Source organism: Schistocerca cancellata, chromosome 12 (assembly GCF_023864275.1).
Source record: "Schistocerca cancellata isolate TAMUIC-IGC-003103 chromosome 12, iqSchCanc2.1, whole genome shotgun sequence".
In the NCBI taxonomy this organism is placed as follows: Eukaryota; Metazoa; Arthropoda; class Insecta; order Orthoptera; family Acrididae; genus Schistocerca; species Schistocerca cancellata.
In genome coordinates, this window is record NC_064637.1 from 55,191,144 (window position 1) to 55,217,612 (window position 26,469).

The 26,469-nt window shown below is 42.2% G+C and overlaps 1 protein-coding gene across 1 annotated transcript in view; it reads left to right on the forward strand.

Annotated features, from left to right (window-relative positions):
• LOC126109449 (C3 and PZP-like alpha-2-macroglobulin domain-containing protein 8) overlaps window positions 1–7,532 on the forward strand; it is a 968,006-nt gene extending 960,474 nt beyond the window's left edge. Inside the window, exon 29 of the mRNA XM_049914479.1 lies at window positions 4,508–7,532. Coding sequence (XP_049770436.1) covers window positions 4,508–4,773 — 266 coding nt within the window. The 3' untranslated portion in view covers window positions 4,774–7,532. The remainder of the gene's footprint in view (window positions 1–4,507) is intronic.
• Window positions 7,533–26,469: the final 18,937 nt, after the last annotated feature.

Here is a 26,469-nt window from a genome sequence, read left to right on the forward strand (position 1 = left end):
GGCGTTCTTTTCGTGAAACGCTACTGAGTAAATTTCGAGAACCAGCATTTGTGGCTGACTGCAGTGCAATTTTACTGCCGTCAACTTACATTTCGCGGAAAGACCACAAAGATAAGACAAGAGAGATTAGGGCTCGTGCAGAGGCATATAGGCGGTCATTTATCCCTCGTTCTGTTTGGGAGTGGAACAGGGAGAGAAGATGCTAGTTGTCCTACGAGATACCCTCCGCCACGCACCGTATGGTGGATTACGGAGTATATATGTAGATGTAGATGTAGAATCTATAATTTTCTGTCTTTATATGCTGTTGTATCCAAAACCTGTAAAATGGAAGAGCTATCGTCACGTTTCCAGTAGAAAATTATCATTTAACAAAGATGCCACAGCCGGCCGCTGTGGCCGAGCGGTTCTTGGCGCTTCAGTCCGGAACCGCGCTGCTGCTACGGTCGCAGGTTCGAATCCTGCCTCGCGCATGGATGTGTGTGATGTCCTTAGATTAGTTAGGTTTAAGTAGTTCTAAGTCTAGGGGACTGATGACCTCAGAAGTTAAGTCCCATAGTGCTTGGAGCCATTTGAATTTTTGAAAGATGCCACAAGTTTTTATATCTGAAAACTGCCAAGACATCCAGGCAGTCTACTCATTCTCGCAGTGGCGTGTCAAAAGTATCATGATCAAAGCCAAAAAATGTTTTTAGTCGACAAATGTGCAATTAATTAATGTGAGTCAAAGTATGACCTTCGTGCATCAATACACAGATGCGAGCACCTTTGTCAGTCTCCTGTCGTACAAACCCCAGGCCGCCCCCTTCCTATTTCCTCAACCACAAAGCTGTTGACGAGTCCGGCCATCCTGGTTTAGGTTTTCCGTTATTTCCCTAAATTGCTCCAGGCAAATGCCAGGATTGTTCCTTTCAAAGGGCACGGCCGACTTCCTTCCCCGTCCTTCCCTAATCCGATGAGACCGATGACATCGCAGTCTGGTCTCCTGCCCCAAACAACCCAACCCCAACAAAGCTGTTGAGGCACCGTGAAGAACAAGCCTGGCCGTTACTTTACGCACAACGGGATCATGGACAGGATCCTTTCAAAAGTTATCACCACACGCATTAAGACATTTATTCTACTGGGAGACGAGACGACGAATTCCTGTTTCGTAGAAGGGGGTCAGTCATTGCCGGATGCGCAACTGCACCCACTTTTGCATATCCTCCTCCGACTATAGCTGTTGTCCACGCACGTCTTTCTTCAGGTCACCAGAGATGTGAAAAATCACACGCTGAAGGATCTGGGCTGTTCGGAGAATGTTGCAGTGTTTCCCAACCAAATCGGCAAAGTTTAGCAGTGTGTGGGCAGACATTATCGTGCAACAGGATGATTTCATCAGACAGAATTTCGAGAGCCCGAGGGCAAACGGCAAAGCCAACAGCCGGCCGCTGTGGCCGAGCGGTTCTAGGCGCTTCAGTCCGGCACAGCGCTGCTGCTACCGTCGCAGGTTCGAATCCTGCCTCGGGCATGGATGTGTGTGATGTCCTTAGATTAGTTAGGTTTAAGTAGTTCAAAGCCTAGGGGACTGATGACCTCAGATGTTAAGTCCCATAGTGCTTGGAGCCATTTGAACCAAAGCCAACAGCGGAAATATCCAACATCTCCCACGCCAAAGAAATCCGAGGCTCCAGAATGAGATTTTCACTCTGCAGCGGAGTGTGCGCTGATATGAAACTTCCTGGCAGATTAAAACTGTGTGCCCGACCGAAACTCGAACTCGGGACCTTTGCCTTTCGCGGGCAAGTGCTCTACCAACTGAGCTACCGAAGCACGACTCACGCCCTGTCCTCACAGCTTTACTTCTGCCAGTACCTCGTCTCCTACCTTCCAAACTTTACAGAAGCTCTCAGGAGAACTGTAAAATTTTTAAGGTAGGAGACGAGGTACTGGCAGAATTAAAGCTGTGAGGACCGGGCGTGAGTCGTGCTTCGGTAGCTCAGTTGGTAGAGCACTTACCCACGAAAGGCAAAAGTCCAGAGTTCGAGTCTCGGTCGGGCACACAGTTTTAATCTGCCAGAAGTTTCAAATCCGAAGCTCTTCACACGAGTTCTGGTAAGGTCATGATGACCTCCATCTTCGACTGCAGGGCCCCTCTGCTTGTCCAGTTCCTTGAGCATCGAACCACAATCAGTGGATACCCCAAGGAAGGCACTTTGCAGAAACTGCTAGGTCCCATAAAGTCAAAACGCCCAGGAATGCTGTCGCACGGATTCGTCCTGTTGTACGACAATGCCCGACCTCTCACTGCAATCCGACGAAGGCTTCGCTACGGCGTCTTGGTCTGATTTTCAGCTGGACGAGGAAGTGCAAGAGTGAGTATGGCTGTGGATCCGTCAGCAACCAACTGTGTTCTATGAAACGCCTCCGAGTAGGATAAATGTCTTAATGCGTATGGTGATTACGTTTGAATGGAAACATTTCATGGCCCTGTTATCGTAGGTGTTCGCTTTTCATTTGATGCCCCTTATTCTACAAATGATCGCAAGTGCACGTACAGCAGTATGTGCTTCATGTTGAACCACACGCTACCATAATTGTAGATATGACTGCTGTAGTACATTACATAATTATACTTACAGTGTTCCGCTGAAAATGGTGATGTGGACCGACCTTGTGCGACGTAATAAAAATGTAACTCTATGCAGCCAATGTCAACATTTTAATAACATAAAAATTAAGCCCATGAATTTTGTACAAGGTGCTGTGCAACAAGTGTTTAAAACAATCTGAGTATCTTCTCACGAAATTCCAATCACCACCTTTCTCCTCCGAATGCGAAAATATTTAGTTGACACCGACCCACATAGGGAGGAACGATCATCACGATAAAATAAGGGAAATCAGAGCTCGTATGGAAAGATATAGGTGTTCATTCTTTCTGCGGTCTACACGAGATTGGAATAATAGAGAATTGTGAAGGTGTTCGATGAACCCTCTGCCAGGCACTTAAATGTGATTTGCAGAGTATCCATATAGATGTCGTTGTAGATCCCTAGTTGTTTCCAATATGTGTCCATTTCTACTGAAGGAAAGTTTTTTCGAGTATATATAGAGGTGCAACATCGCTTAAAAATGGAAAGGGTTCTCTATTGTACCACATGTCATTCTCATAGTACAGGATGACCACATGAAATCTCCCTGATTCTAAATGCAATCAAAAAAATATGAGGCAACATTGTGTAAAGTAACTCAAAACGTTTTGTGCAAAAAATGTATACACTTCTACATGGGCTCATTTCGTAAAATGCCTAGACGGTACTCTAGTTCAACCCACGTGTACACAAGCCTGTCTGGTGGAGGCTATTGGATCCACAGTTCTTCTGCAGAGATCCCCAAGGCCTTGTGCTGGCTAGGCATACGCAATCTTTCCCATAAACCCACAGCAATAAATCGAGAGGGGTTAGTTTTGGAGATTGCTTTGACTGGCTGGTCCATTTTGTCCTATGCATCGCTGTAGAAATATTCGGTCCAGCAAGTTAGAACATGTAACCTCCATTGCATCCCCCTCCTGGAAGATCTCATCTGGATCCAGGGAAGAAACCAAGGGACAGCAAGCGGTCCTGTTAATGTCTGTTCTGTGAACAAAACTGGCCCAATATGCTGTCTTCCATCAGCTCACACCACTCATTCACATTTTTGCTGGCTATGGCGTATTTTGGAAAACTGTGGGGTTTTCCAGACCCCAGGTACGAATGTTGTGCTGTTTAACCTTCCCATATATGCAGAAGGTTTTTCGTCTGAAAAGATTATATTCCCTGACGATGACAGTTGGGGTTTTGCCTGTTCCAGTTCAATAGCTCAACATCGCCCAGTTCAAAAGCTCAACAGCAAATTCGTCACGACGTTGCAACCCGTTTCGTTTGGGTGCATACACAATATCTACTTTGTAAGCGCGCAAACGAAGTCTGTCTTGCAGCACCTTGTGAACAGTTCAATGAGGGATGTCTAGCTCTCGTGATGCTCGGTGAACTGGCGTTGATGGCCTTCTGTGGAATGTCTCCCATACCTTTCTGGTCGTTTGCCTTTTCAACCACAACTTGACTGCCTGTTTACACTTCCAGTATCTAGGAACTTGTCATACCAAGTCTTAACGTATGATGAGCCCCTTTGAAGTTCATATCGGAAATATCTTTGGACACCAATGGTCATTTTTGTTTCCTCATACCACTCTATGCTGTGGACTCTCTCTTGAAGTGTAGTCAGTTCTGGTAATTTTTTTAGCACTTGAAACAAAACAAGAGGAATCGTTGACAAAAAAAAATCTTCACAACATTTTTCAGTTGCTTCACCTCACATCTTACACCAGAAGTATCCATATATTACACTTTCTGCATTGCAAATCAGGGAGGCTTCATGTAGACACCCTGTATTATGGAAAAACACATAATTCTTGTGTGCTGACTGCTCAGTCAGACTGTGTCACAATATTGTAGTACTGTACTTCTTTGATGAATTCCCACAGATTCTGGGAGGAGTGTCAACATGGAGCGCCGCCCAGTGGACAGTGCAACGCCGCTGCAGCAGGATCACCAGATGACACTGAAGGAGAGCCGTGGTCACGTGGGAGTCCAGCCTCCGCCTCCACCTAAATCTCAACCTCAACCTCAGCAGGAGGAGCGGCTGCTGGTGCTGGACCGCGATACACTGTGGGGAATGCTCCGGGAGGCAGTCCACGTCGAGCTCAACAGCAGCAACCTGCTGAGGCGCGCCGCTACTGAGGCAGACTGAACCCGAGGTCGCGGTCACCGGTCAGCATCTGGCTAGGCTGCAGTGCATGTACTGGACCTATCACTAGGTCAGACTGTGGGGCTAGTCACCAAGTAGCCATCAGACAAGATCGTGACATCGGTCCTTGGTTTGTCACCAGACAGACTGAGTGACCAGCCTCCAGTCACCAAACCAGACTGTGGGCCTATCCCCAACCTGTCATGAAACTGACCAAGAGACCCATCACTAGTCACCAGCCAGACGCTAATCAGCCAGACAATCTTACAGCCAGTCATCCAGCCTGCTGGATGTGCCATTGATGCTCCACAGAGTGTGTACTGTCGTGAGACTGTCACCTGACTGACTGAAGGACCCATCACCAGTCACCAGCCAGACAATCTTTACCAAGCAGCAGCTGCTGGTTGCTCCTGCCAGTCACCCACATAGCGTGTATACTGACATTGGATCAAGCACTTCCTCCATTTAGTGGCACTGAATGAACATCATTGCAGAAGTCTCTTGCAATACAGAAAATGCCCCCAAGAAGGAAACCCTACTGCTGTGGACAAGGGTCATGATGGTATCAGCACAAATTATTCATTTGAACAACAAACTAGTAATCTGCGCTATCTAGGCTTCAAAAACTAATGAATCGTTTTGTAGAACAGTAAATGCTCCAAGAAAGGGAATCATTTGTTCTTGGAATAGCTACAACTAATGTCCTTGAGAGCGTAGATTGTTCAGTAGTATAATAAAATTCTTTGTAAAATGGAGATCGGTACTGATTCAGGCTGGGAAATTGTTCTCCTGAACCTCAGACCAGTCATTTGCACTGCATAGGCTTGAAACACTGATAAGTCATTTCATAGAACCAACAGAAAATACTCCAAAAAAGGGAATCCTTTCTTTTTCTGAAATGACTGCATTAAATTTTCATAACAACAAAAGTCATTCAGTAAAGGACTAAACACACCTTCAGAGCGAACTTGTGGAGGAGTGTTGTGAAAATATTCATTACAGTGAAAAATTATTCCCTTGAACCTGAGAATGGTCAGATTCTGTATCTAGGCCAAAATAACAGATTAGTCGTTTTCCAGCACAAAGTATACTTCAAAAACTACAACTTTCTTCATTTATGAAAGTGCAACTGATTCGTTCTGGGGATTTTTTGTAATTTATCGCTTTCCCAACTACCAACCCAGACAACTGCATCAAATTGCTCACATGTAGAATCAAGCAGCTCCTGTCTCTAAATACCACACACCATTGTTCTTGTAGACAAATAGCGTTTAACCTGGGATATTGGAGGGGATCAACAAAAGGTTCGATGCACCTGACAATCATAGTGATGCTAGACTGGATAGTTAAGGGCATTTACGTTCCACTGTGAAAGCTGTACTCTCCTAGGACCTGATCAACTGCCACATATACCCATCAACAAATTGCACAGTCTGGAACAGTTGGAACACCATATAAACACTCGTTGTCATCACCCTAAATGCAGTCATCTGTTTGTTGCTTATGCTACCATAGTCTAACTTAAAGGTAGGATTCTAGCAGTAGGAGTTAAGTTCCCGCTATTTTCGTATGGTTTCGTAAGTTAGGAATTTACAGTAGCTTTCACAATGAAAGAACGTGGGAGCAAGAATCACCTTCGATGTTAAAATTCTCAGTTAAGTTTTCTCTAATCTGAATCGACGGGCCTCAAAGTATGAAGCTTCATTTAGAGTGTTAAAGGAGGTTATCAACATATGTTCAGGGCATCCTAGCTGTATACTTCCCGCGAAAAATATAAACAAAAATGTGGTGCATAGCACTAAATATTTCGGAATTATGAGTACGAAGCGTAATTTTAATCGTATGTTTAGCAATAACATTATTGTAAGGTATCTGTTCTGCTCATGCAGAAGAATAGATAAATGACTGATTACATATCTTGTTTACTTAGTTCATAAAAATGGTAATATGTCTCCCTCCTTATTTCCTTCTATGCGACATTTCCTTAAAATCCCATCTGCACCATCACTTTTCCTAATGTACTCGTCCAAGAGTACAAAATTTTGTGTGGAAGAGAAGAGCTAAAAAATAACGAAGCAGATATTTCTTGCCCCCTTTCTTCTTTCTGTCCTAGTTGGATATTATAAAAATTCTCATATTGCTCCCCAAAACTTTCACAAACCAACTGATTTAACGTTTTTACACCGCCACAGATATTCCAGCAATACCACACATTCCACAAGCCTGCCAACGATGTTCAGTTCGAGTTCTTTATTTACGCAGTTATTTGTGAATAAAGCACTGTAGAGGGATCAACACATTTCTTTATACATAATACTATCGCCATCGTCAGCTCAGTAATTTAGGGTAAATGATGATGATAATGACAGGAGTTTCTTATATGTCATCAGGCTGCAAAAGTTTAAAAATTTTATAAAGGTTTACTCACCAAAACTTAGAATCTGTAAAACAACATTCAGGGCAAAATCAGTTACACCTGTGCATAACCGGGACATCAATTGTCAACTTGGCTGAACATTTTTAATTTTTTTACAAAGATGCAAGTGTAAGCCGAGTGATGGTGTAAGTGCGAGGGGCATACTCTCCACTTTCATCCTCCTGTCATACTTGTAAAACGACAGACGGTCTTTAGGACATTTAAATTTAAAATAAAAAATGCGAATTAAATGGACACACTTGCACATTCGTCAGATTTGCTTTCCAGTCGGCAAGAAAAGTTCATGTGGAGTTCACCTAAATTTGACAAGTATTCATTATATCTGCTTTATCTGTACGACACCGCATATAGTTTAGTATTAAATATTTTGAGGAAAAATATATTTAACACTAAAGTTAATGGAAAATATATTTAATTCAGGCGCAAAGATTATATCCTTCCGAAACATCATTTTAACTGTCAAACTCAAGCACCAGAAGCTGGTCAAAGTATCTTTAGCCACTGTCTGCACTGGCTACCATAGTTTACAAATGTAACTTAAAATAATTACAAAATTCACTCTTCGTATGTAAATAGTATAAAGGCAAGGTCAAACTACAGGAACTTAGTAATCAGTTGTCAGATTTGACTGAAACTGTAGAGATGTCAAAAGGTGGTTTGTGTCAATCCTTCGGTATCCTTCGTGATATTCATATAACTGAGCTGTATATCTGCTTCTTCCAAACCATTTGTCAGTATGACGAAGCTCGTCAGTTACAGCTTCTATGGCGTTGTAAGAATCTTGGTTAGAGATATTCTTGCTTTGTTTAATGCTCTATGAAGTATGGCTCACTTTGGAACCATGAATTTCCCAATATTACCTGTTTGAGATCTATAAGTTCAACAGGGTCTCTTATACTCGACAGATCGAACGGTCAAATCTCTTTATCCTGTGCAGGTGTGAGAGATATCCGTATCCCAACATGATGCGAGTTACTGTGATTGGATGGTGTTTAGTAAATCTCGTTTGAGTGAACCAAAATTTTTATGAAATAATATATGCTACAACAGTCACCTGTTACTAATATTTTATTAGGACGACACGGTTTGGCAACATTTTGCCTTCGTAAGGTGCGTTGACCGTTACTTTTACACTGTAATTAATATGAAATAAGGTTAGTTTCCTTTGTTGTGTGTGCTAGTGAAGTTACGCATTGCAATGAGGGCTGTTCGGGAAGATAAATATGTTGTTGTTTGTATATTATGTGATAAGCATGGTTAGTCATTTTGTTAGTGCATTTACTTACATTTTTGTTGGTAATTTCATTGGCTGGCACACAGAGCACAGTAAAAAGTACTGAGAAACTTAACAATCATTTGTCTACATCACTCCAAAGAGTCTTAAAAGCTAAGGTAAACCAGTTTCTATTGCTGAAGGAATAGCATACAGTGAAGGTGAAACATTTACATCTAGACACATTTACGTCATGGCAAATGTTTTGTGAGTGGTTGGCTAAGCCAATTTTTTTTTCTGTGTGCCTGATAACGAAATTATCCACAGTAGTGTAAGTAAATAAAATAACAAAATGGCTAATAAAGCTTATCACATAATTTACACATTCTAACATGTTTATCTTCCTGAACATGCGTCTCTTTCGACACATAACTCCACTGGCGCATACAGCAAAGGTAACTTATCAAAGTTCATACTAACTACAATGTAAAAGTAACTGTAAATGCACCTTATGATGGCACCATACTGCCGAAACGCGTCGTACTAATAAAATATTACTAACAAGTGACTGTTACAGTATATATTTATTTATAAAAATCTTAAAATCAGTCGCAGCCCTCAAGTAACATCCATATAACATGGATAAATTTAAAAACCATTATTGTTTAGGGTTATGAACATCGGATTTTGCACAATTTCGTCCTTTTATCAGTTGAGGGGAGACTGCCACATCTCTTTCCATTCCTATACGACCTTGTTCCTCAGCGTAGCGGTAAGCCAATCTAGCACAATAAGCAAGAGTTACTTACTCTACCAGCTCATTTTCTGTGATATCAGAGTGTCATTTGATCCAAAGTAATTATACAAGTATATGTGGACGCTCGTATTTTGGTGCAATTTAAGTATATTAAATGCATGACGGTTAGTTTTTGAACTCCATTCGTAATACTCTAATAATTCAGCATGGATAGATGATCCCACTATAACAGAAACCATAAATCTTTGCAGTGACTGTCAACGTCGATGCAACGCTCGAGGAAATTAATATGAAAAAAAAACCACAATCAAACATCTGAGTATTCAGAGATCTCATCCACTTGCTAGCACGTCGTCTCCTGCTCGTTGTAAGTCTTACTTTTTGAAATTTTTACTGATTATGTTAACATTGTCAGTGTCTTGTCAAAGACAGATACATATGTATTATTAAAATAAAATAGTCACAAAAATATTGTCCAGCTTAACACTGGAAGTCAGTTTAAATAACGATTTCATGTTCAACTACATTCGTCGCGAATTCTGAACGCATTTCATTATTCGCCCATACATTGTTTGCAATGCAAAAGATTGAAGCGAGAAAGATATATTTACACATTGCCATGTGTAAATACCAGTTACTTTTATAGGTGTGTGAAATGCAAATGTTAACTGTAATTCCTCACGAATGAACAAAAGTGAATGTGGATGAAACCATAATATGCAGTTAGTTCCAGATACCCTTCTCAGAAATACTAAAGACAGTACAAAGGTAATCTCTGTGGACTCTCATAGAAGTTACTAATGCAATAAGATGTGCAGACGTGAGTTTTTCAACGAGAGTTTGCAATTTGCTTAAGGTTTTAACCAATATTTTTGCATATCAAAAACAAATTACCTTTAATCTTGTACATGTTGCATATGAGATGTTTGTTCTAATAAAAATTGAAAACTGTTTTAAGCATATTAAAAGAATTTGAAATGTTTGTGACTGAAAAGCATTATTGCAGAATATAAAACTGTGGAAGTACTATAAGTGCAGAAGATTTTATGTTTTTGCAGAGAAGTATTCAAAAAAACTTTTAAAGCCTGCTGATAAAAGAGACAGTGATTCTGCTCGCAAGCTGAAAATCAAAACGACAAATCATTTGCTATTCCGAAACTCTTTGCGTAGAACAATACTGACTTCTATTTTTTAAGCAACTGTACCATTTTGCACCCATAGCACATTATTTTGGAATTGTTATTGCATTATCAAGTACTGGTATCAAAGCAGTCTTCATGCCACGATTTATTGTGCTTCACAAAACTCGTTCTCATGCAGATATTCTGTCAGATACGTAAATTCTATCACAGCACGTTCCTGTCTTTGTCGGCCATATTGTTTCCTGGTCACTGCCGTCCGCTCTGAGTTGAAGCAGAGATAATCGCAAAACAGAGAGATCAGTCAGAGATAATGATACAAATAATGCCTTCTGAGATCGAACTGAAGCGAAATGTATCTCTTTTTGATACTGTACAGGGGTCATTGAAGGACTGATGAAACTGAATTGCTCACTAAGAGAAAGGGAGGTTTTCGTTTTAAAATAGCAAATGAAATTAGTATTGAACTCAGCGAACATGATTTTCACTCTTCTGTTTAACATCACTGTCAAAAGAGGCCATGATGTGTGATAAACATATGTAAACTAGTCATTTTTAAAGTTATGTCTGTTATTCTTTAGAATGTATTACCAGTGATGCTGAAGTTTTCCAGTAATATTTTCCCTTGCTTCAGTCTTAACAGAATGTAGAAATTTGTTTAGCGAATGTTAGATGGTAGCAAGTGTAGTGGTTATATATATAAGGTTAAAATTGACTTTAAGAACGTTATGATTGCACTCAAAACACTTTTGTCATTTTGCAAACTATTGTTCTAATGATAAATATTAATTTTTGTAAATTCACTAGAAATATATTTTGTTCAGAATAAGGACTGTGAATACACTGAAATGTAAGCCCACGTTAATTTAGTAAATAAAGCAATTTCTCAGTAAAGTGTATCATTTATTTTGGTGTATATACACTAAAAAAGATAAACTGGCGTCAAGCATTGATCTATTGAGGATGCCAACAAAAAGTATACACTGTATAATAGATTATATGTACATGACTAACAACGGAGAAAATTTGTAAGATCTGTCATCGTAAGGTGAAGGAGACACAGGGTTCTATTATTTATGACAAATTTTGATGGCCATTATTGCAGTATAATGTAATAAAAACTAAATTATAACAGCTTTCGGTTACCTAGCAACCATCTTCAGATGTGTGGAAACAAACAGAAAAGCTGTCTTTCAGTTAATATAAAACCCTCCTAATAAGTTTTAAAGACATGTAACATGTTTATAAGAGTATCAAACCATTACAAATAGTAAAAAACTTAGCAAGTTTACACTATAACTGGTACTTATATACAGCGTTAAACACCATAACGTCGTTACTAAGCGTACCTTACCAACACCTAAAGGGTGGTCAAGATCTAAAGCCCTAAAACTAAAAACCAACGGTGGTGGGCATCATGGAGTCATTGAAAAAACTCGTAGTAAGCGTAGATCCAGTTTGAAAGAAAATTATTAAAAACCTGTTTCGAGTCATAAGGCTACCGATCACTACCAGATTCCTTTCGTGAGCCAACCTCTTAATCTCAGAGTAGCGCTCACATCGTATGTCCTCAATTATTTGTTTTTTTCGATATCTGGCTTGTCCTACCTATTTTTACCTCTACAGCTCCCTCTAGTGCCATAGAGATTATTCGCTGATGTCCTAAAACATATCCAATGATTCTTTCCCTGTCAGTGTTTTTCATATGTTCCTTTCTTCACCTTTTCTGTGGCGAACCTCTACATTCCATATCTTATCAGTCAACCGGATTTTTAACTACATTATGTACCAACACATCTCAGACTCTTTGTATCTCTTCTTTTCTGATGATTTATTGTCATACAATGCTGCTCTCCAAATGTAAGTTACGTTCTCAATCATTTTTCCCTTATATTGAGGCTGATGTTTGATACTAGCAGACTTCTCTTCAGCAACAATGTAGAGTCTTGTACCAGAAGGAAGCAAGGGAGAGGATGAGATTTTCACTCTGCAGTGGAGTGTGCGTAGATATGAAACTTCCTGGCAGATTAAAACTGTGTGCCAGACCGAGACTCAAACTCGGGATCTTTGCCTTTTGCGGGCAAGTGCTCTACCAACTGAGCTACCCAAGCACGACTCACGCCCCGCACTCACAGCTTCACTTCCGCCAGTACCTCGACTCCTATTTCCCTTCCCAAACTTCACAGAAGTTCTCCTGTGAACCTTGGAGAACTAGCACTCCCGGAAGAAAGGATATTGCGGAGACATGTCTTAGCCACAGCCTGGGGGATGTCTCCGGAATGAGATTTTCACGCTGCAGTGGAGTCTGCGCTGATATGAAACAGGAGAGCCACGAGAAGTTTGGAAAGTAGAAGACGAGGTTCTGGTGGAAGTAAATCTGTGAGGACCGGCCGTGAGTCGTGTTTGGGTAGCTCAGTTGGTAGAGCACTTGCCCGTAAAAGGCAAAGGTCCCGAGTTCCAGTCCTGATCTGGCACACAGTTTTAATCTGCCACGAAGTTTCAAATCAGCGCACACTCCGCTGCAGAGTGAAAATTTCATTCTGGAACCAATTTTGTTATTAAGTTTACTACTAATCCTATTTATGCAACTCCTCATTACTTTCAACTTCCTCCATTTTTATTCTCTTCCCATATAAGGCTGTTCATTCGCTGCAGCACACCCTGTAATTCTTCTTCACTTTCACTAACGATAGCAAAGTCATAAGTGAATCTTATTATTGATATCCTTTAACCCTGAATTTTAAACACACTCTTGAACCTTTCTTTTATTTTCGGTGTTGGTTCTTCATATACCCTTGCCTCACATCCCTTTTAATCAGATTACTTGATTTACGATCCTCCTTTCTTATTGTTTCCTCTTCGCTCTTATGCATATTATGTACAGGGCTATTACAAATGATTGAAGCGATTTCATAAATTCACTGTAGCTCCATTCATTGACATATGGTCACGACACACTACTCATACGTAGAAAAACTCATAAAGTTTTGTTCGGCTGAAGCCGCACTTCAGGTTTCTACCGCCAGAGCGCTCGAGTGCTCAGTGAGACAAAATGGCGACAGGAGCCGAGAAAGCGTATGTCGTGCTTGAAATACACTCACATCAGTCAGTCATAACAGTGCAACGACACTTCAGGACGAAGTTCAACACAGATCCACCAACTGCTAACTCCATTCGGCTATGGTATGCGCAGTTTAAAGCTTCTGGATGCCTCTGTAAGGGGAAATCAACGGGGCAGCCTGCAGTGAGCGAAGAAACGGTTGAACCCGTGCGGGCAAGTTTCACTCGTAGCCTGCGGAAGTCGATGAATATAGCAAGCAGGGAGCTAAACGTACCACAGCCGACGGTTTGGAAAATCTTACGGAAAAGGCTAAAGCAGAAGCCTTACCGTTTACAATTGCTACAAGCCCTGACACCCGATGACAAAGTCAAACGCTTTGAATTTTCGGCGCGGTTGCAACAGCTCATGGAAGAGGATGCATTCAGTGCGAAACTTGTTTTCAGTGATGAAGCAACATTTTTTCTTAATGGTGAAGTGAACAGACACAATGTGCGAATCTGGGCGGTAGAGAATCATCACGCATTCATGCAGCAAATTCGCAATTCACCAAAAGTTAACGTGTTTTGTGCAAACACCCGATTTAATTCGACTACATTCCATTATCCTCGTTTTGCTTTTGTTGATGTTCATCTCATATCCTCCGTTCAAGACACTCAGCTGCTCTTCCAGGTCCTTTGCGGTCTCTGACAGAATTACAATGTCATCGGCGAACCTCAAACTTTTTATTTCTTCTCCATGGATTTTTTATTCCTACTCCGAATTTTTCTTTTGTTTCCTTTACTGCTTGCTCAATATACAGATTTTATAACATCAGGGACAGGATACAACCCTGTCTCACTCCCTTCCCAACCACTGCTTCCCTTTCATGCCCCTCGACTCTTATAACTGCCATCGAGTTTCTGTACAAATTGTAAATAGCCTTTCACTCTCTGTAGTTTACCCCTTCCACCTTCAGAATTTGTGAGTATTCCGGTCAACAGGCAGGTAAGGCAGGAAGGGAACAGTACAGAGATCAATTCTGAGCCGTTTGCAGATCGTGTTCATCCCATTTACTGTTTGTCATCTTCTCTTACAGTACGAGGTGCATTCAAGTTCTAAGGCTTCCGATTTTTTTCTCCAGACTGGAAAGAGATAGAAACATGCGCATTGTTTTAAAATGAGGCCGCATTCATTGTCGATACGTCCCAGAGATGGCAGCACCGTACGGCAGATGGAATTTTACCGCCAGCAGCGAGAATGAGAACTGTTTTAAATACTCAAAATGGCGACGTTTTCCTTACTTGAACAGCGTGCAATCATTCGTTTTCTGAATTTGCGTGGTGTAAAATGAATTGAAATTCATCGACAGTTGAAGCAGACATGTGGTGATGGAGTTATGGATGTGTCGAAAGTGCGTTCGTGGGTGCGACAGTTTAATGAAGGCAGAACATCGTGTGACAACAAACTGAAACAACCTCAGGCTCGCACAAGCCGGTCTGACGACACGATCGAGAAAGTGGAGAGAATTGTTTTGGGGGATCGCCGAATGACTGTTGAACAGATCGCCTCCAGAGTTGGCATTTCTGTGGGTTCTGTACACACAATCCTGCATGACGACCTGAAAATGCGAAAAGTGTCATCCAGGTGGGTGCCACGAATGCTGACGGACGCCTACATGGCTGCCCGTGTGGCATGTTGCCGAGCAATGTTGACGCGCAACGACAGCACGAATAGGACTTTCTTTTCGTCGGTTGTGACAATGGATGAGACGTGTATGCCATTTTTCAATCCGGAAACAAAGCGCCAGTCAGCTCAATGGAAGCACACAGATTCACCGCCACCAAAAAAATTTCGGGTAACCGCCAGTGCTGGAAAAATGATGGTGTCCATGTTCTGGGAGACCGATGGCGTAATCCTTACCCATTGCGTTCCAAAGGGCACTACGGTAACTGGTGCATCCTACGAAAATGTTTTGAAGAACAAATTCCTTCCTGCACTGCAACAAAAACGTCCGGGAAGGGCTGCGCGTGTGCTGTTTCACCGAGACAACGCACCCGCACATCGAGCTAACGTTACGCTACAGTTGCTTCGTGATAACGACTTTGAAGTGATTCCACATGCTCCCTACTTACCTCACCTGGCTCCTAGTGACTTTTGGCATTTTCCAACTATGAGAGACACTCTCCGTGGCCGCACATTCATCAGCCGCGCTGCTATTGCCTCAGCGATTTTCCAGTGGTCAAAACAGACTCCTAAAGAAGCCTTCGCCGCTGCCATGGAATCATGGCGTCAGCGTTGTGAAAAATGTGTACGTCTGCAGGGCGATTACGTCGAGAAGTAACGCCAGTTTCATCGATTTCGGGTGAGCAGTTAATTAGAAAAAAAAATCGGGGGCCTTAGAAATTGAATGCACCTCGTACTGCCGCCTCGTTTTCTTATTCCGTTTACTGGCGTCACTAACTTTCTGCCTTAGCTGCCTGTGAGTGGCAGCAGCAGCGCTTATCGATAAGTGCACTCTCGTACCGCCTCTGGAGCGACAGGTGGTATTTCGGGGTCGTGGTGTGTCGTGAAGGGAGAGAAGCACGCGGCAGTTCAGTCGGGAAGCAGCAGCAGTGACGTTGGGGGCGGAGAGCCGGTTTGGTGCGGACAGCCAGTACTCGCCCGACCGCTGTTGACACACATGCACTGTCTGACGGAAGGAGATTTGAGCGGGGGCGACCGTTGGCTGGTCTTTAGGTCGGTCGCCTTATCGGGCGACCGTTTCTGGGCCCCTTCAATTGGTCATCTCGCTGGACGTGGGTCGGTTCCTCGCCTGTGCAGAGTGTTCCCTCTGCATGGTTGGGTCCGCGCCAGTGTCCTGGGTCGTCGTGTGTCGGAATTGTGGACCGGCCAGTCGGACCAGCATGGCAGTCGGTCGTCGGCGCAGAGCAGCGAGGAGGTCCCCGTCGTGCGGAGTCGGGCCGGAGCCGCTGGCAGCGTTCACGCGCGGTTGGAGTTGTGAGGCGCTTGTTGTGAGGGTTATGAAGTTCGTCGCCCACCGATCTCGGACTCATAAAGTCGAGAGCTCACTTAGCCTACTACCAAGCCTCAACTGCTATCACTTCTCTTCGTTTGATCCTGGTTGTTGCTTTCTGCAAGACTCCCGTGAGCAACAATGTGTGCGCATTGAAGTCGACTAGAACTGCTGCCGTTTTCTCGAATGGGGTTTAGCTTAATTTAATTCACTCCTTCATTAGTGAAGTGCACCAGCGATATCTTCTGCCTTGTGGCCGTTAACATTCCAGTTACCTGCCCTGGGCGTTGACGTAGTTTTGGCAGTGTATTTTCCTCATTGTGTTGTTGCTGTCCAGCACATCGTGTAGTTTGACAGCTAGCCGGTTGCTGTGGCTGAGCGGTTCTAGGCGCTTCAGGCCAGAACCGCACAACCGCTACAGTCGCAGGTTCGAATCCTGCCTAGGGCATGGATGTGTGTGATGTCCTTAGTTTTACTTTCGCTACATTTATCGATAATCGATTCACCGATCGTCTGCAGGTCATGTTTATACACTAACCTCTACGCTACGCCATTATACAGTAAAACGCTCTTGTATTTATGAGTCTGGCGTCACAGTCGCAATTATTAATTGATAGTCTTCAGAAATTCGCGCCTCACGCAAGATCGTGCGAAGCTTATCTGATCTTAAGTCGAAATCTGTGATTACAATACCAGTATAAATGACGATGAATCGGTCATATGCGGAAGGATAGAATAATTTTCAGTAGTGCTGTGTATAAAACATGTGTATGTCGTTAGAAATCTGGTTTAGGAATTAAAATCCATGAAGAAGACATAAAAACTCTGAGGTTCGCCGATGACATTGTAATTCTGCCAGAGACAGCAAAGGACCTGGAAGAGCAGTTGAATGGAATGGACAGTGTTTTGAAACGAGGGTATAAGATGAACACCAACAAAAGTAAAGCCAGGATAATGGAAGATAGTCGAATTCAATCGGGTGATGCTGAGGGAATTAGATTAGGAAATGAGACACTTAAAGTGGTAGATGAGGTTTGCTATTTGGGAAGCAAAATAACTGATGATGGTCGAAGTAGAGAGGATATAAAATGTAGACTGGCTATGGCAAGGAAAATGTTTCTGAAGAAGAGAAATTTGTTAACATCGAGTATAGATTTAAGTGTCAGGAGGTCTTTTCTGAAAGTATTTGTTTCGAGTTAAGCCATGTATGGAAGCGAAACGTGGACGATATATAGTTTAGACAAGAAGAGAATAGAAGCTTTCGAAATGGGGTGCTACAGAAGAATGCTGAAGATTAAATGGGTAGATGACATAACCAATGAGGAGGTACTTTATAGAATTGGGGAGAAGAAGAATTTGTGGAAAACTTGACTAGAAGAATGGATCGGTTGGTAGGACATGTTCTGAGGCATCAAGGGATCACCAGTTTAGTATTGGAGGGCAGCATGGACGGTAAAAATTATAATGGGAGACCAAGAGATGAATACACTAAGCAGATTCAGAAGGATGTAGGTTGCAGTAGGTACTGGGAGATGAAGAAGCTTGCACAGGATAGAGTAGCATGGAGAGTTGCATCAAACCAGTCTCTGGACTGAAGACCACAACAACAACAACAATGTCGTTAGCTTCGTTCTGTGTGTGTGTGTGTGTGTATGTGTGTGTGTGTGTGTGTGTATGTGTGTGTTTGTGTGCGTGAGTGTGTGCGTGTGTGCGTGTGTGTGTGTGTGTGTGTGTGTGTGTGTGTGTGTGTGTGTGTGCGTGTGCGTGTGTGTGTATGTTGCTTTTGATGTTGTTATCACGTGTGATTAAATACGAAATAAAAGGTCCAGACTTTGTGTGTGTGTGTTTTTTTTATGTGGTTATCACATATGATGAAATACGAAAGAAAAAGGGTAGACCTAGGATTCGGGATCCAAATACGTCAAATCCATAGTGGCTGAGACGGGAACTGAAATCGAGGGTAGCAAACCAAAGGCTGAAACGCTTAACACCGTTTGCAAATGTTCCTTTGGTAAAGAAAACCCAGGAGAATTGCCCCAATTTAACTGCCATACCACTGAAAGGATGAATGAAATAAGTACTGATGTCAGTGGTGTGGAGAAACAGCTGAAATCGCTCAAATTCAACCAGACCTCGATGGAATCCGTGTCAGGTTCTGTACTGAATATGCGGCTGAGGTAGCTCCTCTTCTAACTATAATCTATCGTAGATTCGTCGAACAAAAACCCGTCTCCAGTTCTTGTAAAAAGACACAGGTCACACCCATCTACAAGAAGAGTAATAGAAGTGATCCACAAAACTACCGTGCGATATCCTTGACGTCGATATGTTATAAAATCTTAGACCATATTTTGAGCTCAATCATAATGAGGTATCTTGAACAGAATGAACTCCTCAACGTCAAATAGAATGGTTTTCGAAAACATCGATCCTGTGAAACCCTGCTCGCACTTTTCTCACATGACATACTGAAAGCTTTGGCAACCAGGTAGATGCTGTATTTGTTGATTTCCGAAAAGCTTTTGACTAAGTACCGCAGCTGCGCTTATTGTCAGGGTACGATCATATGGGGCATCAGCTGAAATTTGTAACTGGATTGAGTAGTTTTTGGTAGGGACGACACAGCGTGTTATCTTGGATAGAGAGTTATCGTCAGATGTAGAAGTGACTTCGGGTGTGCTCCAGGGAAATGTGTTGGAACCTTTGCTGCTCATATTCTGTATTGATGACCTCACAGACAATGTTAACAGTAAAAATCAGGCGTTTTGCAGATGATGCAGCTGTCTATAATGCAGTACTATCTGAGAGAAACTGCATAAATGTTTTGTCACATCTTGATAAGATTTCAACATGGTGCAGAGTTTGGCAACTTGCTCTAAATGTTCAGAAATATAAAACTGTGCATTTCTCAAAACGAAAAAAGATAGTATGCTTTGACTATGATATCGATGAGTCACTGCTGGATTCGGCTAACTCACACAAATACCGGGTTGTAACATGTGTAGGGATATGAAATGGAATGGTCGCATAGGTTCACTCGTGGATAAAGCAGGTGGTAGACTTCTGCTTATTGGGGAAGTGCAATCAGTGCAGAAAAGAGATCGTTTACAAATCACTAGTGCGACCCATGGTAGAATGTTACTCAAGTGTGTGGGACTCGTGCCAGATAGGACTAACAGTGGATATTGAATGTACACAAAGAAGGGCAGCACGAATGATCATACGTTTGTTTAATCTGGGGGAAAGTGTCACAGAGATACTGAAGGAACTGAAATGAGAGACCCTTGGAGACAGACGTAAACTATCCCGAGAAATTCTGTGTAAAAGGTCTCAATAACCTGCTTTAAGGGGACCACACCTTGCCTATCTAACCCATGTTAATTTAGGCAAGTATTTGACCCATTTCTGAAAAAACTGTTTAATGCAGGACCTTAATATTTTTACTGTATGTTACTTGATGCTAATAGAGTCAACTGTTCTAAAATCTACTTTATCCATTTTATAGTTTTTATGAAACACTTTTTTTTTAATTTATTAACAAAAAATATTAAGTTTTTTTTTGTGAACTTCCTAAGGGGGGAATATTAATGAATGTAATACCAGAGGTGGCTTTTTATGTTATGCAGAGTCTCTGAAAATCATTCATTTATCTATGATAGTTTATGATAGAATGGGGCATATGTACTGAAAATTTTAGTTTGCGGGAAATTGACTTTAAAGATAAAACTTTTGAAATTTGTTACTTACAGTTAATAAAAACTGTCCTGCTGCATATGATGGCCCTTCTTTGGCCTCTAGCAGGCCTTCCGGCTTCTTTTTCACCTTCCTGGATGTTTGTCTTGCATTTTTGGTCATATTAGATGTAGACCTGTCTGCATCGGCTATCCTCACTTTATTGCAATGTTGCAGCCCAGTTATCATATTTTCACCAAGATTAATTCCCAGCTTTTTCAGTACCCAACACTTTCCAATATTACCACAATTGAATGTAATAACAGCATTATGAACTCCTAGTTTCATTGTATGCATGCCTACAAATATAATTTTAGGAAGGCAGTTCCAAATTATGCTGTTGAAACAATCATTTGGGTTCTGTGTCTGCCCGTGCAGACATTTCCTTAGAAGGTCAGGATGAGCCAAGTCTCTGAAAAAAGGTTTAATTGCTGTAATAACAGAAGCAGGAAGAGAATGCTGGTGAGAAAAACATTCTCCAGTTGCCTGAGCCCTATTGTATTTGCACCACGAATTTTCTCCTGGTGGACACAATCAATGACATGGCTTATCATCAGTAGAGGACTTATGGAAGAATATGCCCCAACCATCTCTCTTCATTGCCTCCAGATTTTTCTTTATTTCTCCTAACTGCCTGCCCATAGTATACCTGCAAGTTTTCTACTTCAGTTTTAGTTAACCAACCATGTCTGGTCAACAATTTTCCATCTTCTAATTTTTTTCCTCTCATTTCAACAGTTAGTTTTCTCAGCCTTGTTCCGAAACGTTTTTGAACATGGCCTACACATTCTATTTTGCTAATAGTGGCATCTCCATATGGCTTAGGGTTCACCACATTGATATATACCTTACTGTCACCATCGCCCAAATATTTGGTGTACCGTACACCTTTTGTTTCTATGGATTGCTGAAATATTTGTGCCACTCCATGTACTTCCATATCACCACTTGTTCCTCTAAAATTAGCCACACAGTTGTGTTCTTTATGTTCATTGACTATACAGCATTTGCAGTATTTAGATATTATCTCCACATCTGACACTTTACAGGTGTCTACACTTGTGGCAGTCAGTACTCGAGAAGTATGTCCTCTTTTCTGCCAACTTCCATCAAGTGCAACTTGATGTACATTCATCACTGAACAAAATGTTCTCCCTGCAGCCATTCCCTTGTCAGTGGATCGAAAGACGTAAACTAATCTAGTATTGATTTCATAAGGGCCACTTGCATCTGGTTTTGAAGAACTCATAAATGAAATCACAGCTGAGCATTTAGTGCAAATTAAACCTAAAGCAATTGCTAAGCCTGTTCTCCCACTGGCACTCTCACAAATTTTCACACTCTGTGACTCACCACACTGTCTACATTGTACAAATTTAGAAATAACGTCTGATAATATTCTCAAATTTATAATAATGTTACTGCACCCCTTGTCACTTACAGTAAATCCGTTGTAACTATCCTGAAATGGTGAGTGCTTCTTTGATGAAGCATTTTTTGAAGAATTTCAATCAGAAACATCGTTGCCAGACGACATAACCTCTTGTACAGAAAGCTTTCTAAACTTGTTTCCTAAAAATTGTCGTTTCTTGAAAATGCATTTACGTTTCGTCATCTTCAACAGACACAACAAAGCACACGCAAACAAGCACCATAAACGTAAGTATATTAACTACTCGCAATCACACTTGAACAAAACTAACTGCATGTTTGAAAGCGTGTTGTTTACAAACAGCAGAAACAAAAGAATACCAACCATTGCATTCCAAGGGTATCCAACACACTCGGGAGTAAAAAACAATCCCTAATGTGCAATGTAGGGAATATAAAGATCTAAAATATATGCAGAAAAGTGGGTGAGAGAAAAGTGGGTGTGGCACATAAACACACATGGCAAGAAAAAGCTCTTTAAATGCTCAAAAAAAAATTTTTTGAGCAAAATCCTTTACAGAGTACTTAAATAAAACCTTAATGTATCGAAATATGATGAAAACCGAAAATCGACTTTTTTCGATCTGAACCACGGTGTGGTCCCCTTAAATGATTACTCTATGGATGTACTACAACCACCTGTGTACTGTCCCCGCAAGTATCTGAGGATAAGGTCAGAATAATTACTGCACACACAGAGGCACTCATACATCATTCTTCCCACGATCAATAAGTGAATGGAATGGGAAGAAGCCGTAATAACTGGTACAATGTGTCATGCCCTCTGCCATGCGCATCACGGTGTTTTGCAGAGTATAAATGTAGCTGTAGATTTAGAACGCCGCTTGGCGGTAGGATTTGTGGTGTTGAGCCACAACAGCGAGACCGCGTCGTTGGAAAGCTCGTTACTGCATCGTGCCGCTCACACACACACACACACACACACACACACACAGTGCTACTGTGACGCAATGGCAGCCCGCCTGCAGAACAGGGCTGAGCCGAGTTGTCTCAGAAGAAAGACTGGCCGCAAGTCGCGGCGGCCTTGCCCAGCTGCTGGCGCATTTGACTGCTGTTGAGTCGGCAGCGGCAGGAGGCAGCACTGTGGCACGGCGCCACCATAGACTTAGTAAATAAAAACTAGACCGCGCATTGGCGCTAGTGTCGCGTCCCCACATTGAACGTGATAGAAGCCGCCATTTGCAGGGAAACAGTGCGTAAACGTGGTTCGTTCGTGTGCTTCTTTTAATTGTAACAGTATAATGGAAGCAAAGACGAAGACGGAAACAATGTTACATTTCACAGGCCAGTCATTTCTGGTTGTTTGTTACTTTCCATTAGTTGTATATAGTATTTTCATGGAGAAATAATACAGTGCTGGCCACCGTAAATGCAACACCCTGAAGGAAGCATCCGAATCAAGTGAAATTTACACCATGAGTTTGCAGCGATGAGATATGCAACTGATTAGAATTTCAGCGCAGACGCACATCACGCACGCCTGTGGCGCCACCTCATAGCGCCATTTAAGGCTTGGCGATTTCGACGAGTGTACGTTCGGCACGTGTGTTTACCTTGTGGTTGTTTCACAAGACGATCAGTTATGCCTCGTAGAAAACAGCGAACATCTTTTGATCAAGTATCCGAGTTCGACAGAGGAAGGATAGTGGCTTCCCGAGATTGTGAATTATCATACAGAGAAATCGCTAGTCGTGTTGGACGAAACCAAACAACTGTAATGCGGATATGTGACCGTTGGATGCAGGAGGGTACGACGGACCGACGTGGTCGATCGCATTCACCTCGGTGCACCACTGCACGTGCTGATAGGCAAATTGTGCGCATGGCAGTGACGGATCGCTCAGTGACATCCCGAACCGTAGCACAGCACATTGCGTCTGTAACGCATCATCCAGTGTCTGCGCGTACCATTCGACGCCGTTTACAGCAGAGTGGTCTGTCCGCAAGACGTCCATTGCTTCGTCTACCGTTGACGCAGAACCACAGACGTCTCCGTCGCCAATGGTGTGATGACAGACGGATGTGGACGGCAGAATGGAATGACGTTGTCTTTACTGACGAGGCACGCGTCTGTCTGCAGCACCACGATGGTCGGATTCGAGTGTGGAGACACCGTGGAGAGAGGATGCTGGACAGCTGCACTATGCACCGCCACACTGGTCTTGCACCGGGTATTGTGGTATGGGGCGGTATTGGATATTACTCTCGCACGCCTCTAGTAAGCATTGCCGGTACTTTAAATAGCCGGCGCTACGTATCCGAGGTGCTGCAGCCAGTTGTCCTTCCTTATCTTCAGGGCTCGGCCACGGCCATATTTCAACAGGATAATGCGCGACCACACGAGGCACGCATTGTCCAAAGGTTCTTCGTCAATAACCAGATTGAATTGCTTCCCTGGCCGGCTCGCTCTCCGGATCTTTCGCCGATAGAAAACATGTGGTCCATGGTTGCTCAACGAGTGACCCAGATTACATCCCCAGCTGCCACACCAGATGATCTCTGGCAACGTGTGGAAGCTGCTTGGGCTGCTGTACCCCAGGAACACATCCAACGTCTCTTTGACTCAATGCCGAGACGTGTGGCAGCGGTGATCTCCAACAATGGCGGCTACTCTAGCTACTGATTCTGGCAGGAACCACATGTCACAGACGTCTGTAATCGTAATCATTTGATACTTGGTCAACATGTTATCTACAAAATAAATTTTGTTGTGCTACCTCTTGTCTTTCTTGGTGTTGCATTTACGGTGGCCAGCAGTGTACATAATGAGCGTTTGTTTTTGTTTAGGTTTCCCCTTACAAATGATTTTCAAAATCGGAAATGGGTAGTTGCTACTCGGAGAGAGAACTTCCAACCGACAGCAAATTATTTGCTGTGCTCCCTTCATTTTGAAGAGAATTGTTACATGGAAAATTATGTAAATAGATGTCAAGTGAAGGACTATGCTATACCGACAGTATTTGGATTTCTAACTCATTTGAAAAAGGTATAGTGTCCTGGAAATCGTGCAGTATAGGCCTAGGTTAAATAGTGTATAATTTTGAACGTTCGTTTTCCAGGTTTCCAAGGCAATCAAATATATATTAAGTATTAATCAAAGGCAGGTCGAATAATTGGGTTTAGATACTTAACATGTGTTGTCAGGTGGTGATTATACTTCTTAAATGGTCAAATATTTGATCAAGTGTTGCAAACTCAACCACTTTCAGAGGTGCTATCAGTGTTAAAAACTAATGTGCGAATGAAATTCCTACGTTATTTAAAGTGATATGGGTTATTACAATTAATCATACCAAAATTCGAGTGTAGACAATACTGTGCTAAACAAAAGTAAGCGTGCAAAATGTACACAGTAATCGGCAAAAAGCAAACAGGGCCTGACTGGAAAATTACGTGAATTAAATAATAATCGTACTGCCTGCTACTTCAAAAGTTTCATGTAATTATCAAATGCAAATAACTCGATGTAAACTTGCTCCACCTTGTCAGGAAAGAGCCTTACATTCTTAAATTTCGCGTCTCTATGCAGACGTATTTCGGAAATTAGGAAACTTCATTCATTTAAGTACACTTTTAAAATAGACTCGAATACTCAGTACTTTTTTAAACAAACATTTGTTTAATTTGTGCTTCAATTTGCTCTTGTTGCGTCTCATATACGGCAAATCAGAACCCCAGTACTATGATTCATCCCTGCCAATGGCGGCGATCAGCTGCTTCAATTGGGGGACAGTTGCCTCGCTTCCCCGCTACAGCGTGGTAGGGGCTTGGCCGCCACACAGCTGCTAACGAGGTTTCGGCCGCTTCGCTTCCGTAGTTTGTGTGACGTATGACGTGAGAACAGTAACAATTGCCGCTGCACAGGCGCGCCACCAGCTGCAGCCTGAACAGCACCGGCCAGGCCTCAAGCTCTGTTGAACCGTGAATTAACTTCCAAAACTTCTTTTAAAGAATTTACTGTATTCACTAGCGATTCATCAAGAACATCGACACATTTAATCACACTAGGTGAGTGTGGAAGTAGTTGCCAGGAAGTAACTGATGGGAAATTACTTTTAACAAATGTGAATTTATTCCTAATAGCTTTATCAAAAAAGATTTGAAATTATAAGTAGAAAAGCACACTCGAAAAATCAAGTCACAATTTAACAAATGTGAATTTTATTCCTAAAAGCCTTTTAAAAACAGATTTAAAATTATAAGCAGAAAAGCACCCTTGAAATATCAAGTTACAGTTTCATTTAGAGGCAAAGAACAATATTAACAGCAGGAGCCTTCAGACTGAGAAGCTTGCCTGCTCCCTTTCAACACGGCCGTAGTCACGACCGCTAACAACAACCTCTGAAAGAGTACACTGGTGCAAATCTGCAACACATCAGATTACTTTAAACCAAAAAATTTTAACACCTCACACAAACATGTAAACTATGCACCCCGTAAGATGAATGGAAATGGTACAACCCTCAAATTATTTGCCACCGAAGGTGCATTTTTTTTAAGGGCTCTTACAATGAAAGGGTGGCAAGCTTATAAAATGGCTCTGAGCACTATGGGACTTAACATCTGAGGTCATCAGTCCCCTAGAACGTAGAACTACTTAAACCTAACTAACCTAAGGACATCACACACATCCATGCCCAAGGCAGGATTCGAAGCTGCGACCGTAGCAGTCGTATGGTTCTGGACTGAAGCGCCTAGAACCGCTCGGCCACCGCAGCCGGCCGGCAAGCTTATAACCTAAAATAACTATTTAAATAAAACTCATAAAATGCAGATTTACATAAAATGTACAACATGCTCTACATTACACATATATGACCTCGCAAGATGATAAGCAAGATAGACACATATTTCAAGAATTCTGCCTTTAAGCAATAATTTCGTCAATACCGAATCAGACAAACATGACAGAGGTA